The 16,260-nt window shown below is 35.1% G+C and overlaps 2 protein-coding genes and 1 pseudogene across 7 annotated transcripts; all 3 read right to left on the bottom strand.

Moving 5' to 3' along the window:
* Positions 1-1,305: 1,305 nt before the first annotated feature.
* Positions 1,306-3,661, bottom strand: LOC137734429 (putative polygalacturonase At3g15720; annotated as a pseudogene).
* A 1,715-nt stretch (positions 3,662-5,376) lies between these two features.
* On the bottom strand, positions 5,377-9,025 carry LOC137734515 (putative polygalacturonase At3g15720). The gene is made up of 8 exons (XM_088685047.1): positions 8,972-9,025; positions 8,459-8,596; positions 7,305-7,475; positions 6,628-6,835; positions 6,465-6,546; positions 6,097-6,205; positions 5,821-5,937; positions 5,377-5,690 (listed from the first exon to the last, which is right to left on the bottom strand). Exons 1-8 carry the CDS (start codon positions 9,023-9,025, stop codon positions 5,415-5,417), a joined length of 1,155 nt encoding a protein of 384 aa, XP_088541173.1. The 3' UTR covers positions 5,377-5,414.
* A 922-nt stretch (positions 9,026-9,947) lies between these two features.
* On the bottom strand, positions 9,948-15,353 carry LOC137733931 (DEAD-box ATP-dependent RNA helicase 15). Of its 6 annotated transcripts, none has more exons than XM_068473158.2 (13): positions 15,310-15,353; positions 15,179-15,224; positions 14,956-15,071; positions 14,629-14,729; positions 14,064-14,236; positions 13,741-13,972; positions 13,522-13,640; positions 12,778-12,834; positions 12,473-12,657; positions 11,739-11,883; positions 11,110-11,193; positions 10,961-11,024; positions 9,948-10,353 (listed from the first exon to the last, which is right to left on the bottom strand). In XM_068473158.2, the coding sequence occupies exons 3-13, from the start codon at positions 15,063-15,065 to the stop codon at positions 10,343-10,345; spliced, it is 1,281 nt and encodes a 426-aa protein (XP_068329259.1). In that variant the 5' UTR covers positions 15,066-15,071; positions 15,179-15,224; positions 15,310-15,353; the 3' UTR covers positions 9,948-10,342. The 6 variants fall into 6 exon arrangements, with proteins under 6 accessions (XP_068329259.1, XP_088541497.1, XP_068329264.1 ...); XM_088685371.1 differs by having other exon boundaries at positions 14,956-15,068; positions 15,310-15,343; XM_068473163.2 differs by having other exon boundaries at positions 14,956-15,068; positions 15,179-15,353.
* Between the last annotated feature and the right edge of the window lie 907 nt (positions 15,354-16,260).

Below are 16,260 nucleotides of genomic sequence, written 5' to 3'. Positions count from 1 at the left end.
GTGGATGGCTTCTCCAGTTGGCTTTCCACCATGTCCTCATCGCTCCTCATCTTCGATGGATTGGATTGCTTCTTGGGTGGCGGTTCTGAACCCCGAGAATTTTGCTATCTGTTTGATGATTCTTTGGGCTATCTGGGGTGCTCGTAACAATAGGCTGTGGAATATGCAATGGAGGCCCCAGATATTCTCGCGTCCAGATGCATCTCTTGGTGGCAGGCTTTCATTCGAACTGCTGTCCCAACTGTGACTGCAAGTACACGCCTCCATCAGGACGTTAAATGGTCTTGGCCTCGGACAAATTTTCTGAAAATCAACATTGATGGGGCTTGGAACGAATCTTCTAAGCAGGGGGGAGTTGGCATGATTAATTTAACGATCAGGTAAGTTTTGTAGCTGCCACAAGGAGGAAAATAAACCATATTTCTTCTCCTTTACATGTGGAGGCAGTGGCCGCTCGTGAGGCTTTGCTTTTGGCGATGCAAAGGGGTTATTCAAAAGGGTAATGCTATGGAGACTCAATTTGTAGACTAAATTTTGAAAACTAAAGGACATGAAAATTGATGATTGGTTTATTGTTTAAGCGTTGATAAACATGCTTATTTCTATTGGTGACACATCATTTAGTTTGTAAATTTAGTCTACAATTTGAGTCTCCTTAACATTATCCTATTCAAAATTTTATTCTTGAGAGCGTTTCGCTCCATATTGCGGCGGCTCCGTAGGATTCTTCTAATGACTTGTTTGAGATTGGGCTCGTTATTGAAGATTTGAAGGAGCTTTTGGCCTCAATCATTGGAGTTTCTTCTACTCATGTTTGCCGACAAGCTAATGGCATCGTCCACCGTCCACCGTCTTGCACGATTTGGTTTACTTTCAGGCTCTAATTGTAACTAGTTTGAGAACCCCCAGACCTCAGATCAGATTTACTTTATGAGGAAAACTTGGTGTAACTGGGTTTTGTAACTTCATATGTTTATGGCAATGAATCTATCGACTTTTCTTCTAAAAATAAAAATCACAATTTTCAAAAGGTTCCTTTTCAAATTTAATATTGCAGGAATGAAGAAGAGAGAGAGAGAAAAGGAAAGGGGCACAATTTATTGATTGGCAGCAACGGCCAAATGAACTCGAAAAAGAAAATGTAACTTCTACCTTAAGAAAAAGGAAATCTAATGAACAACAAAATTGAAAATTGAATTGCAATATGCATCGACGGATCGATCACTCTGATAGGCAAGGAACGACAGGTGTAGTAGAGCTTGATTTCCCACTGGCATTCTTGCATAAAGCTTTGAGTACTGGCTTTCAAGGCACCGCCGAAGTTAGGTTGACAAGATCCATTACAATGTTGGTGCAACCCACGCTATCGCAATCCAGTGTTATAGCTTGTTCACTCGCTGAAGTTCCTTGGAAGCCAGTGTAAGTCACATCACTCATGTTTATAGCCTAAACCAAAGAAACCTTTATATAGTGAATCTAAGCCCCTTTAAAAATAAGGATAACTAGATTTTACACCTTCAAGTTTGAGGTGATTTTCAAAATAGGCCATGAGGTTTCAATTCATCTAAAATTGCACCATAACGTATTGGAATTGTATCAATTCATCTAAAATTGCACCATATCCTCCCTTCAAACAAATCAAGAAGAGTGTTATTGAATATCTAAATTAATTATTTGAAAAACATGTTACATCACAAACTGTTTCGTCTAGAAAAATGATATATGGTAGAGAGAGAGTCTTCTATTGTAAGAGACCGATTTACATTAGAGGGTATCAACACATGCGCAAATTTTATCCGCCTAAAAACGTAAATGATATTTACCTTCCAAGTCTTGATTCTTGCACCATTTTGAGTATCGGTGAAGGTACAATGTTGAACATGCACTTGTTCAACTCTATCATCAGCTCCACCTTGTCCTAAGCTTCCCACACTTTAGAAACAGAACACACACGCATACAGTTAAAAAGTCAATTAGAAAAATAGTTTGATTAGGTTGTTTGAAACCAACTAAGGCTTAGGATTTAGGGTTTAGGGACCCTTTAATTGTTCGTCAAGTTTCATTTTGTGACGAAAATGTAAAAGACAACTTTTTCACATACCTAATACCGTGACCTGGTCCACATGCCACATTTGTTATGTATACAAAAGAAGAGCCACCCTTAATTGCAATGCAGTCATCACCTATGTCTTGTAAACAATTAATCATACGTTACGAAGAATATATGCAAGTAAATAACATAAACAACTAAACAATGACGAAAATATCATGGGTGTCCACAACGAAATATGTCATGTTGACGTGTCTTCAAGTATAAAATCATTGATCACCATGTTAAAATTTAACTTAATAGGCAACATCACGTCAATAATGTTAAGCAATGTTACAATTACACAAACTTAGCAAAACTTCAAGTTGAAATACTAGTGAACTCATAGTTATGAATACAAAGAATACTTAAGCTTCAAATATATATATAAAGTAATGTGAATTACCGGTTCCAACGGAAGAGTCACGTATATCTATTTGACTTGACAAACTGATGTCAATGCCGTCAGTGTTGGGGCTATTTGCAGGTGCATTTAGATGAACATTTGATATATGGACACCAGTGCATTGATGGATCACGATATGATTTCTTGGGCTGTCTTGAGAAGTAAATCCACTAAGTTGGAAGGTTGTCACATTTGTGAAAGTGTAGAGCCTAACCACAAAATCTCAAAATGAGATTTCAAAATCCCAAAGTATATATATCAAATATGAAAACCAAAATTTCCTAGCTCAAATAATGTAATCTTTTTTCCTTTATAATCATAGTGAAAGGTATATTACCGATGGTGCTTTGCAATGAAACGTATCCTCCTGAACATACATATTAACAAAAAAAAAACCTGATGAGTTTTTAATCTTCATAAATAAAACATGAAAAACGGTATTTTAATTATAATTATGAGTTAATTTACCTACTTGGTTCCACCAAATTGCACCCTTCCCATTTACATGTCCGCTTCCCTTGATGATCAGACCCTTCACGTCTTCGAAGCATAACCAGCATCCAGATTCGCACGCCGTTGTCCATACATTAGGACCGGAAGGACCCACAATATTCCCGTCAACCTGATTAAATTCAAAGAGAAGTTAAATTAATATCATTCACACATTATAATTAAAAGAGGAAATGCATGCATAACCGTAAACCTTAGTTGATTAATCAAGTACAAGGATTAACGAAAAGAATTCAACGAAACCATATATATGCAGATATGCCTGAATTTGAACATTGTTGGACTTGCAAGGACCCAAAAATCTGAGAGGGTTGAGTAAGTAGGTTTTCCCTTGTGGGATGCTTAGGGTTTGTGAAGATCCTGGAGTTCCACATGCTCTTTGCCATGCCTTCAAGTGAGGAAAAAATCATATCATTAAAGTGAGGAAAAGATTTATCTAATTACTTGTGAATCATCTGCGACGCCATCTCCAGATGCACCAAAATCAAACACATTATAAGTACCATTTTGCCCATATCCAATGCCAAAACTAGATGTAGGTCCTGCACACAGAATTTAAATAAATAAAATGAGAAGCTAATTTTAGTAGAGAAAGAAGTAATGTTAGTACTAAGCAAGCAAGAATCGAGTCCAGAAATTGCAGTGTTCCTCACCATTATCAGTACGTAAGTATATGCGAGATAAATTAAAACTCAATTTCATAACTTAATTTAGCGATGATCACCCTACGCTCCTCCCTCTTCTTATACATGGTGTGGGAGTTGGCCGTGCATGCATGCAGTCACTATACTAGGATTAACGCTTAATGACTATTAATCAGTACATTTGGGTATGCAATTGTTTTTTGTATGTAAAATAAAGTCCACGGTTAGCAGGGTTGTTTTTTATTTTTTATTTTGGGATAAAATTAGGGTAATACTAGAGAGAACAAATTTTAAACCAAATATGCAAACTAGATGATGTATCACCAATAGGAAATAAGTACGTTAATCAACATTTAAGTAATAATCTAATTATCAACAACCACATCATTTGGTTTACAAATTGAATTTAAAAAATTTGGTTTCCCTAACATTATTCATAAAACAAAGTCCATGCATGCAGTCACTACCTAATATTATTTCTTTCAAAGTGCACTGCCACAATTTTTTTTTTTTTTCCCTCTTCTTTTTTTCTTCATATTTTTAAAATTTTGAATTTTTATAAAACATTCATCGAATCCATAGCGACTGAAGCTATGTACCAAAAATGGAAAGTGTACAATTACAAAATTTAAAATATTCATCTAGTAGTATTCCTCTTCACTTGTAAATAAGAGGTCTTAGGTTCAATTTTCGTCAAAGGTGAATTTGAACCATATTATTGCTAACTCATTGTGAGGCTAAGCACACCCCCTCCTCCTTAATGTAGATAATATCGTTTGTTAAAAAAAAAAAATTGAATCCATGATTCATGCAGTATTTCAAAAAAATTTAAAACATTCTTCTAATCCATAAGAACTAAAATTATGTGTTATAACTTGTGCGTATATACCTTAATCTAATACGTAGAATGTTTTATATCATAATTGATCAGATTAATAATGACTTTATATAGTGAAATTTAGACACAGCATCACGATCGTAGTGCACTTATAAGATTAACTATACTGATTTCATGATCAATCATAGTCGGGCAAACATTCTAGCTACGACCTTGCTCGACGAAACCTTGTAGAGCAAAACCTTTAACGACAAAATCCTGTCAGACAAAACCTTTAACGACTCGGCGAAATCCTTTTGTCTGGAAATGATGTTTTTTTACAGTGTCATTATTGGAGTTCCGCATGTATAGTTGGTGGGAGTTGGATTTCTTAAAACTGAAATTCTTTTACCACCTCATATATTACATAATTATTGGGGTTTTTTTTTTTTTTTTTCTTAATAATTTCTCTTGCATGTAGTTGATTGATATGTTACATGGCGAGAGCATCTCTCAAATGTTTTGTTATTTCCGAAGTGTCTTTCTTTTCTTTTCTTTTTTTTTTTTTTTTGTGATACAATATGTTATTTTTATTTCCAAAGTTAAATTTGCTATGCGAAGAACAATATATATACATCTCATCCATATGGCATGCACATGAATTATTCTGTCAATAACAATTTCAGTTTTTTAGAATAAACGTTCATCAATAAAAAATGGATTGTGGAAAGGAAAATATTGGAGCAAAGGGACAAAGAGAGAAATCAAATTCAGGTACAGAGAAGACCAAGGGGCACTTGCAACCAATATGAAATGTGTTCTCTAATTCCATTATTCTTTACCACTCGTTACTAAAATTATCTTTCAAAAATCTACACACCAGAATTGGTGGAGTCCTGTAATTCATCACTCCTAATTGATCTATAACTATCACCTTCATTAGAATTTTTAATAAAAGACAAAATCTTCACTTCCACAGTCACCTTCACCCTCGCAAACACCGTTCAGGCAAGGCACAGTAGGTGTGGAGCAGCTTGATGTTCCTTTTACATTCAGACAATAAGCAGAAACCTCACTTCCATAGTCCCATGATGAAATGTTAATCTTGTTCATTGAAATGTTGGTGCAATTTGTACTTGCACACTTCAATGTGATTGCATCCTTCCTAGCACTAGTTCCAGTCACACCAAAATATGTAACATTGCTCACTGACACTGCCTCCGTCTGCAACATTAATTAATTAATTAATTGCACAAAATAATTAGAAATTTTGCATGTGTAATTAACTAAAACTTTTTTTTTTTATTTTTTTAATAACAGTCAATATGTTATCAAAACTCATGTATATCTTTACCGAATTTTTGCAATCGTGTCGACCATTGCAGTAAAATTGGTCAATGATGATCGGATTTTTGGCTTCCCTAAGATGGATGTGTTGGAAATGGATGTTCCTGGCGTACCCTGAACCTCCCTGATAAACAACAATGTTTATGAGATGCTTAAATTAAAGTTATTGATCAAGTAACTGATAGTTCCTGTCTAAATGTGTGGTCCATATTCATTGTAGCTAACGAACACTACTCGTTAATTATAAAGTTTGGCCCAAAATATTGTTGTCCCTAAACGCTACCTGCCAGGTCTTGATCCTTGCTCCATACATGGACTCTGTGAGGGTACAATTTCCCACGAACACTTCTTCAACTGTTTCAAACGCTCCTTGTGCTCCAAGGCTTCCCACGCTACAAGATCAAACAAAGTTCTAATTCATTTTATAATATATTCTTTCATATATATGTTTTTGCTCTATCTCTTGTCTTGTGGATAGAGAGAGCAAAATCGAATTTGAATTTGGTAATCTAAAGAAACTCATGTGAAAACACTTGCTCCAAGGCCCCCTTTTTTTTTCTTGTGAGAGGCACACATTGTATCTGTTTCATGTAAGTTTCTCTTTTATGTAGGTTCTATATCAACAAAAGAGAAATTAGGTCATTGACAAACCTTATACCATGCCCTGGGCCACACATAATCCCTGTAATATTGATCTTGGAACAATTTCCCTTGATAGCAATGCAGTCATCCCCTAAAATCAATAAAAAGTAAAATCATTATTTTTATTAATACGAACAGAACCACGTAATTAAGTAACAGATATTGGGATTACCAGTTGCAATGGTACTTTCATGGATGCTCACATTTTTTGAGCTTGAGAGATCAATTCCATCAGTGTTAGGGCTTGATTCAGGTGCAGTTATATTGAGATGAGTGAGAGTTACATTTTCACTGTTACTGATATAAATATGGCTTCTTGGGCTATTAACATGAGTAAGTCCCCTAAGATGAAGATTAGAGCAGTTGCTGAGCCGTAAAGCCTGCAATACAATCACACGTAACTAATTAGACACTTCTTTTATTAGGATTGTTTTTAGTTTAAAAGAAAGGGCTAAAATTTCTTTTAGGATTTCTCTTATAACTAATTAGCCACTTCTTACCTAAATTTCTATTATAAATTAAAAGTGAGAAATGATTTTTTTTATCGCTCTATACATATCTTTTTTTTTTTAATCATGTTCCTTGATTCTCTTTTAATTTATTCAATGCAAATGTTAAATATAACAAAAGTACGGAGTGTGAAAATGAGTGTTTAAAAATCACTTTCCTAATATATTTCGACAATATTAAGAAGAGTGGTCTTACTGTAGGACTATAGCAGTTTCCTTTACCCTGAAAATCGAGAGACTGGTATCTGATTATTTCCTGGACATGAATTAAAGTTTGGTTACCTATGTCATGATGTAATATGGATAAGGTTAATATGCACATAGAATGAGAAATGTGTACTTTGTGTTTGTGGTGTTCCTTTGGTTTATGCCACCAATTTTCACCCTGGCCATCAATCTTTCCCGATCCATTGATCATGAGGTTGTCCACGTTTGAAAATAGTAGCCAGCTATTTCCAACACAACCAGTCCATCCACTTATATACGCAGGAGCAATGATAGTTCCAAAAAACTGCATCCAGCAAAATTAAGTTTCAATTGATCAATTTGAATACTGAATAAAACAGTAAATAATCGATCCAAAAGTTGTTAGAATGTGAGCATGACAGTGGGAGTTAGAACCGGTCGTAATGCTTTAAATGAATCTTGATACTTAGCACTCATAATTCGATTAGAATTATGTGTCAGTTTCGGATCCTACACGATTTTAATAAGATTATTTCAATATAAATAGTAGTCAGCGCTCTCACATAATAGGCAGCTCATTAATGGACGTAGACGTATTGTAAGTCGAGCATATTGTTGTGCAAGAGAGGAGAAACTTACTCTTGAAGTCAAGCTATGACTTATCTTCTTCGAATTTTAAAGAACAGATTATTCTGACATGCAGTGTTAGAGCCTTAGTTAAAAACTCTCATGATTTTCCATTATTAATTATTCTTACAAAAATATAATCCAACTTTTCAGTTACTTTTTTTTAATACCGGTGATATTCTACACTACAAGAAGAAGGATTCGAATTTGAGTCCATCGATGGAACACATATGAAACAACTTATACTGGTTAGAAGCTCCCAAAAAAGCATTTTTTATTTATTTCAACCATAACTAACCACCAAAAACGTTTTCTGCTATCTGAATACTACTTTGACATTTTCAAAATGCTCCAATGAACAAATTAATTAGTACCTTAATTTGAACTGATCTCTTGCAGGGGCCCTGGAAATGCACAGGTTTCAGTTTAAATGTCTTTCCGCAAGGTATTTCAAGCATTGGCAGACCATAATAACTTCCTTCAGCTTCACACAACTCCTTCCATGCTTTTAAAAAGGCCTTTCATTGCACAAGATATATATATACATATATATATATATATATATATATATATATATATCTTAGAAGGCAACTTTGAGGATTTAAGAATTAAAACGTAATTAACTAATTACAGTAAAAAAAACTGCAGACACAAAGTTGAAGGCATGAAGATATTTATTACTTCGGAATCATCGTGCTGGCCATCTGCAAAGGCGCCATAGTCAAGCACGTTAAAAATATTACTTCGGGTTTCATCCACAGCGCCAAGCACAAAACTCGTTAAAGCAATATAAAGCATCAAACTGGTGCGCAGTAGTTCCTGCATGAAATATATATGTAGTAGTTATACTAACTTAGAGAATGATAATATATGCCTGATTTATTAACATTTCGTGTGAGCAAACTTACTCCAAATACAGTTATGTGGTGTTATTATTTCACTCAAATTATAACATGCGTATTTGTTTTCCATTAATATACACTAGAAGTGAGACATCAGACATGTGAAATCTTATACCACGTATTACGTGTGCCATAGACCGATAAAAAATTCTCTATTCTATGCATGTATATGTATGTATGTATATAAATACATATTCCCAAATATAGTCGTAGTACTAGCTAGTAAAAACTAACTTACAGATAATAGGATTGCAAGATGAAAAAGGAGGTAGAAATTCTTGTATATGGATACCATTTTGAATATAATATCCACTGAAGAAATGGCTTTGTCAAAAGTTTTAGGCATGGTTTACATCAACTTGGCCCGACTTCTATAAATAGGAACAGTATTGGAGCAAAGAACTGCATCCTATTAACTCTCTTTCCTGTTATTCCAAAACACGTATCTGCAGATGAGGAAAGTGTTTATTGCCATGGCTCATGGTGTTTGACTCAGTTGGATGGTTTATAATTTATGAGAAAGTGCTCTATACAGACTCAAAATTGAGATCTCAATTCGGGGAACACTATGACTTGTGAAAAACATTTTTGGTTGCAACAGTTACACCTTCATGTATTCTTATTAATTCACGTATTAAATATAGGCGGATAGCAGTTATGATTTATTGATAAACAGATACTGTGTATTTAGCATAAGTGACTTAAAAACACTATATAACAATGTGAAACTGTACTACCGAAAAACTCCTCGCATCCTGTGAGTTACATCGTATTCGTCAATGCATCTTAGTGCTGGTGCATTGAAGAAGAGAGCAGCTTGTCAATCAATTCCCCAAACATAAGTTATGGTTCGACTTAAAAGCCATCATTTATAGGTTTTAAGTTTCCGATTTGAGCCTGAAAAAACTTTCGGGTACATTGGAGATGTCCCAAATATTGCAAATGGGTGAGAGTGTGATTATGACAAGGGGTCACTAGAACCAGTTCACTAGTGTGTTGGACTTCGTAATTTACCAAAATAGCAACGGGGACACTTCGGTCATTTTAAACTTCTCACACGACCATTCTTTTATTTAACCGTTGAATTATATAAATTAAACAAAAACAACAAATATGATTAAACAAGAATGTAAAAAATGCTTTTTATCCTTTCTCGAACAGAACTGTTACAAACAGTTTTTCCGACATCATCATTTCCCCAATAGAAATGCATTCGGAATTCAGAAATCTTGCATCATCAGATACCGACATAAAAAAAAGAACAGAAATAACGTCGAACAAAATCTTCATAGTAAAATCTCAATACCGACACGAAATAATATTAAAGCAAATAACATTTTCTTTGTTCTCCCTCCTCCTAGTGTCTCATCCTTTCTGTTTTAACCGACCCTGCGAGATGGCTGGTACTTCATACATAATACTGCAAATGAATTCTAAAATTTCCAACTCTGCTAACATCTCAAACCAAGCCCTACCGGGTAACAGGTTGGGGAGGACCGCAAATTTCTACACACCCATATTTAAAAACACTTATACATCAGCGTCGAGCTTCTACCGCATAAAACAAATCGTTCAAAATCAGTCTGATAAAATAACAGAACGGTTTGCAACACCCTCCACCACCAGTGCAAATGATGCCTTCATACTGAGATGTAAACTTCAATTAAGATGGCACTGCATACAAAGAAGATAGTGCATTAGGAACGCATAAATTCAGCTAATCACCTGTCAGAAGCACAGGAAGGGCTAGACGCGAGTAGTAAATTAGAATTATGGTCTGACTTGCAGTAACGATTGACATATCAAAACTGGTAAACTAAACGATGAAGAAATAGCAGGGCATTAATGGAAAGAGAAGGAAAATATCAACCATTTACTGCCATGTGGTTAAGTTGCTAACTGTTTTCATTAGAAAAATAAACCCTAATTCTTTTCCTAAATAAAACAGAATAAAAAAAATTCATAAAACAAAAAAGTGGCGAGGTTAGATATTTAGGGAAACCCCAAAAGATAGGTCTTTTGTTTTTTATTATCTCATTTTTCCTGTTCAAGAATAAAAAACTGGGGATGTTAATTGTTAAAAATAATTTTTACTGAAGAAAGGCAAATTATCGGTGTTGTACAGTCAAAATAAAAACAAATCTGAGAAGATTGTTAAATGTGATACAGGTGCTTCTGTTTCCTAATTCCAATCAGTTATTTTCTGACCTTTAGACCAAAAATAAAAAGTTGACTATAAAGCAAAACACCAGAAAAAAAATATCCAGCAAAGAAAACATACTGTATGTGGCAGTATCGATCTGTTCAGGAAGCTCCTTTATGTCAACCTCAAACCTCTCCTGAACCTGCATTTGCATACCCAATAAGTTTAAAACAACGGAAAAATTACAATAAACAGAAGAGAACACACGTGGATAACTAATTTCGTACATCATTTAGAACATCAGAGTCTGCTGCGGATGAAACAAACGTAATAGCAAGACCTTTGGTGCCAAACCTACCAGCTCTGCCAACCTGTCAGAATTTACATGAAAGCAAGAAGTTAGATCCAAGATATATTCGTGAATGTGTTAGCTGTTCATCATCATGTTAATCATCAGAATACTACTACCTACTACCATCCATCTTTGTAACCAGGCACAATGTAAATGATCTTATTCTGTACCCAAAAACTATAAGACTCTTAACGTAGCAGATCTATTACATATGAATATAAATTAGTTGCCAGCCATTCACATAAGAGACAAAAGATGTAATAGAAATGCATTTTAATCTATATTTATATGAACAGTAAACCACACCGCATAAATGCTCATGCATTATGATCATCAAAATACATTTTCAATATCAGGCCTCTCTTCCAGCTACAAGTAACCCCAAAAGAAAAACTAGAATTCTTTCTTAGTTTTCCTTTTATGGAAAGGAACCAAAGGCATATAATTATGCACCACAATACCCAAAAAGAAAAGATAAACAGACGCTAATCAAAAGACAATACATAAGCTAAAATTCAGTTAGACAAGACTTATTTCAAGAATCAAACCATAATATCAACTTACCCTGTGTAAATAAGTGTCAGCAGAATCTGGCATGTCGTAGTTGATAACAATGTTAACACGCTCAATGTCGATTCCTCTACCGACTAAATCAGTTGCCACGAGAATCCTGTTCTGACCCTCCTTGAATCCTTTGTACCGCTTCAACCTACAAAAGAGATACAATTTAAAATTAAACGGTCAACCTCCCAAATTGAAATAACTAGGCCAAAAAATGACGACAAGTTCAACAAGACATTTTAAATGACACAGGCAATCAGAGGAGAGAAGTAGGGGCAGTGGGACACAAACATCAGAAGATAACCGGAGAGAGTACTCATTGCCTATAACATCAATTTAAAAGTATGAAAAAACTCTAAAGCACAAGAATCACCAGGCATGCAACTTGAGAAAAATAACATTTATATAACACCAGACAAGTATATAGAGAGAAGAAAAAAAAATATAAGACACTGAAACATTAACTTTATAAATAAATACACAGTATAATAAACACCGAAACAAAGCTGGTTAGCTAATAGTTTGAATCAAATTTTATAAAACTGTTAAGCAAACTTTGATTTAAAGATGGAAAATGACAAATTACTAAGATCAACTAAAGCAAAAGTTGGGGTAATGAAATATCCCAAATCCAATAAAAACAAAATTTGTGACAAAAAAGTGTCAGAGTAACAAGAAGTAACAACTCGACAAGGAATACAATATGGAATAATAATATATAGGAATTAGTAACAAACCTTTCTTCTTGGCTCATTCCAGAATGGATGCATATAGAGGGAAAGTTACACTCAGAAAGCAGTTTGTTCAGCTCAGCAGCTCTGCTAACACTTTTGACGAATATAACAACTTGATTGAAGTCCAATGCATCAAGGAGGTCATTCAACTTGCGGTTCTTCTCTGCCTCGGTTAACTTGATGTAGTGCTGAAATTTTAGATTATTGAGGTAAGATTCTAGTTTATTTTTATGAAGGAGCAGTGAAAGGTAATAATTATATGAATAAATAAGTGTAATAAACTAAAAGACCACTTGCAAACTAAATACCTGTACTAGACCATGCAAGGTCAACTTGGCTTCATCATCAACATATATTTCCATAGGCTGAAAGGAACAAATGTCACAGTAAATCATATTAGGGGCCTTCCTCAAGCTAATAGAATCCAGAACGAAATGAATGACGGATGCAGATCTCCTGAATCAAGATTCCGCTCCATCTGTTTTGTCTCCTTGAAGTTAACTTTTTCTAAATCACTTTAAGCCACCACCATTGACGCTCAATACAATCTATTAAGAAATTTGACTGCTGACCAAGGCTGATCCCAGTGGGGGACACCAACATGAGTACCCCCGCTCCCCAACACCGCCGACCCACCCACCCACCCACCCAACCGCTCTCACCCTTGACTGGAAAATAATGCCAATACACTGGACTACAAATTTAAACCCACCAGATGACTTACTAAAAACAAAAAAGCCAAACCCAACGAGGAAGATAAACCTAAGGAAATACTAATGCAGATTGCAAGGCACTTATCCCACAACTGAGAGAACTCCTAGTAGATGGCCTCCTTTGTGTCTTACTCTCGCTTTTTACTCCAGATGAACACCCTTGTCAAGCCGCAAATTCCAAATAAACGGCTGACTGGTGGTATCCAAATAAACACGATGCCAACGGTAAGCACGTTATGTAACCACCAGATTCGACTTAATTACAAAATCTCTCGGAGAATGTGGGATTATGAAAAAAGAGACTTCAAAATTGAAGTAGATTCGGCCATGGGACATTACATCTTGCATAAATTTCTTGCAAACCGGGCGGATGTCTTTGCTGAGTGTTGCGGAAAACATCATCACTTGCTTATCGTGAGGCGTCATCTTGAAGATCTCCTGCACATCTCTCCTCATGTCTGCATTGAGTAGAAGCAAATATTAAGATGTCAGGACACCAACTGAGACATACATAAAAATCAGAGCACAACCAAAATTCAAAATAGGTAAAATCCATACCGAGTGATTCAAGCATCTTGTCGCATTCATCAAGGATAAAATGCCTCACATTCTTCAAGGAGAGGTCTTTATCTCTTGCCAGTGCTAGTATTCTTCCGGGAGTTCCAACAACAATGTGCGGGCATTCATTTTTCAGTAAATCTTTGTGAAGTTTGATATTAACACCACCATAGAAGACAGCAACCTTGAGATCAGGCAAGTATGTACTGAACCTCTCAAATTCATGACAAATCTACACAAGAGTTCAATGACAAATTAGTATTGTATAAACATGAACAGATGGAAAAAAATTCAGTACTATTATAATCAGATCCCAAATGTACCTGGTATGCTAATTCTCTAGTATGGCAAAGGACAAGGGCAGAGACTTGGCCTGCGACAGGGTCAATCTGCTGTAAAGATGATAGAACAAAAACAGCAGTTTTTCCCATCCCAGATTTAGCTTGACAAATAACATCCATTCCGAGGATAGCTTGAGGGATACATTCATGTTGCACTGATGAACCAAAGAAAACCGCATCGAAGGAACCATTGGTAAGTAAAACATAACGTCTCCAATCTTTTTATGAAAGTCTTTACCGAAACTCTAATAGTTCTCTGAATTCAAGATTATGATAGTAGGACAAATTACCTGAAAAACATGAACTAAACTGAATTAGAACTAAACACATAAAAGAAAACAAATGAGAAGAGGCCCGAGAAGTTAAATATTTAACCGACAAAGACATAGATTGATAAAAATAACATAATGGGGATTCAAATATACTTATATGACCAAAAAACATAATCATAAACTTCACCGATGAAACAGGAAAAAAAATATCAAGATAACACGGTTTGACTTCGGCTACAAAATAGCAATCGAAAAGTCTAAGTTCAAGAGTTTACCTTCAGAAGGATGCTCAAATCCAGAGTCGACAATAGACCGAAGAAGCTCAGGCTTCAAAAGGAAATCTCTGAACCCTGAACTGTGAATTCCAACATATCCCCTGCAAAAAAGCAATTACGAACATAACTTAGACCTAAATAATATTCAATTGCAATCAGAATACTTCTGCATTACGATCGGATTTTGAATTACAACAATCATATGCAAGCAACAGATAATAAGCAATTAGAATAACGAAAAAGTTGAATTTTTAATTCCGATCGACCAAACAACGAACTGAAATAAAAAAATTTATAAGTAAGCAAATCCGTAGAACAAAAACTCACTTTTTGGGGGCTTCGCCGTTGACTTTAGCTGCAGAGTCAGGGGCCTTCTCCTCCTCTTCTTCGTAATCGACGAGCTCCTCGTCGTAGACGTCGTCCCTTGTTTCGCCCATGTTCTGCTGAGAAATGGAGACTTCCAATTAGGGTTTTTCGAAGCTCGAGACGCAAATTAGGGTTTTGAACTTTGAATCGGATAAATTAGGGTTTTGGAGATAGAGAATTATACCTGGGTTAGGAAGAATTAAGAGTGAAAGTATTGAGTTTTGGGGATTCTGCAATTGAAAAAGTTAGATGAAAACGCGAATTTGAAAATTTTTGTTGTTAGAGAGAGAGAGCGGAGAGAGAGAGGGACGAGACCTCGACGAAAGAGGAGAGCAAGGGAAAGTGTAAGTGATAGGGTTACAGAAATTGGGAGCCGCAGATATATATGTAGCTGCGTCCCAGAATTGCCCTTGGGGTTGTCCGCAATTGCAAAAAGATTTTTCAGGATTTTTTCTTGCGGAAATTGTAGCAATAGTCTTTCAACTAAAAATCTATTACTATTGGTCTCTCAACTTATTAAAAGGTGCATGGTCCTTCAACTAAAAATTCATTATCAGTGGTCCCTCAACTCTAATTCAATTGTAGCAATGGTCCTTCTAACATAACTTGTTTTGACAAAATTCTGATGAAGTTGACGAAAATGACCATAGCTACACATTTTGATGAGTTGAGCGATCCCAATTATAGCAATAGTCCTTCCAACATAATTCATGTTAACAAAATTTTGACGAAGTTGATGAAAATGATGATAACTACATATTTTGATGAGTTAGGGACCAATGGTAATAGATTTTTAGATAACGGACCATTGCTCCAATTTGATTAAAGTTGAGGGACCATTGCTAGAATTTTTTTTTTCTTTTTTAAAACATTATTTTTTCTTTCTTTATTTTCATGGTAACAAGCGACTATTTACTACAGTAATGGAAATGTGTTAAGTCATTGCATGATGGTGTGAATTCAAACATCATTGATGACTAATCTAACATCTAATCTAATAAAATCTATCATTTAACTCAAAAAACACAAAAAAAAAAAGTTGAGTGACTGTAGTTGATTTTTGGTCCTAATCATGCGAGAAAAAAGTATTTGTTAAAAAACCAAAAAGAAAAAAAAAATCTCTACAACACTGACATGAAACAGATACTACTTTCTTAAAAAAAAAAAAATTTTGATTTCTAATTCAATGCGCACAAAAAAAAATAAAAAAATATGCAAGGCCCGTGTTACGATTCGTAATACATACTTGGAAAATTCAAGTTATAA

This window comes from Pyrus communis, chromosome 15 (genome assembly GCF_041283825.1).
Source record: "Pyrus communis isolate YQ-2024b chromosome 15, ASM4128382v1, whole genome shotgun sequence".
NCBI lineage: Eukaryota > Viridiplantae > Streptophyta > Magnoliopsida > Rosales > Rosaceae > Pyrus > Pyrus communis.
The sequence above is the reverse complement of the archived record's forward strand: the minus strand, read 5'-3'. Positions and strand labels throughout refer to the sequence as shown.

Excerpts from the sequence above, each read along its gene's own strand:
- LOC137734515 (XM_088685047.1), bottom strand. The coding sequence starts at position 9,025 with ATGCCTAAAACTTTTGACAAAGCCATTTCTTCAGTGGATATTATATTC. Across the intron at positions 5,938-6,096 it reads CAAGGATCAAGACCTGGCAG|GGAGGTTCAGGGTACGCCAG; the intron begins GTAGCGTTTAGG and ends GTTGTTTATCAG. Across the intron at positions 5,691-5,820 it reads GACACGATTGCAAAAATTCG|ACGGAGGCAGTGTCAGTGAG; the intron begins GTAAAGATATAC and ends TTAATGTTGCAG.
- LOC137733931 (XM_068473163.2), bottom strand. The coding sequence starts at position 15,065 with ATGGGCGAAACAAGGGACGACGTCTACGACGAGGAGCTCGTCGATTAC. Across the intron at positions 14,730-14,955 it reads AACGGCGAAGCCCCCAAAAA|GGGATATGTTGGAATTCACA; the intron begins GTGAGTTTTTGT and ends GCTTTTTTGCAG. Across the intron at positions 14,237-14,628 it reads ATTTGAGCATCCTTCTGAAG|TGCAACATGAATGTATCCCT; the intron begins GTAAACTCTTGA and ends TTGGTTCATCAG.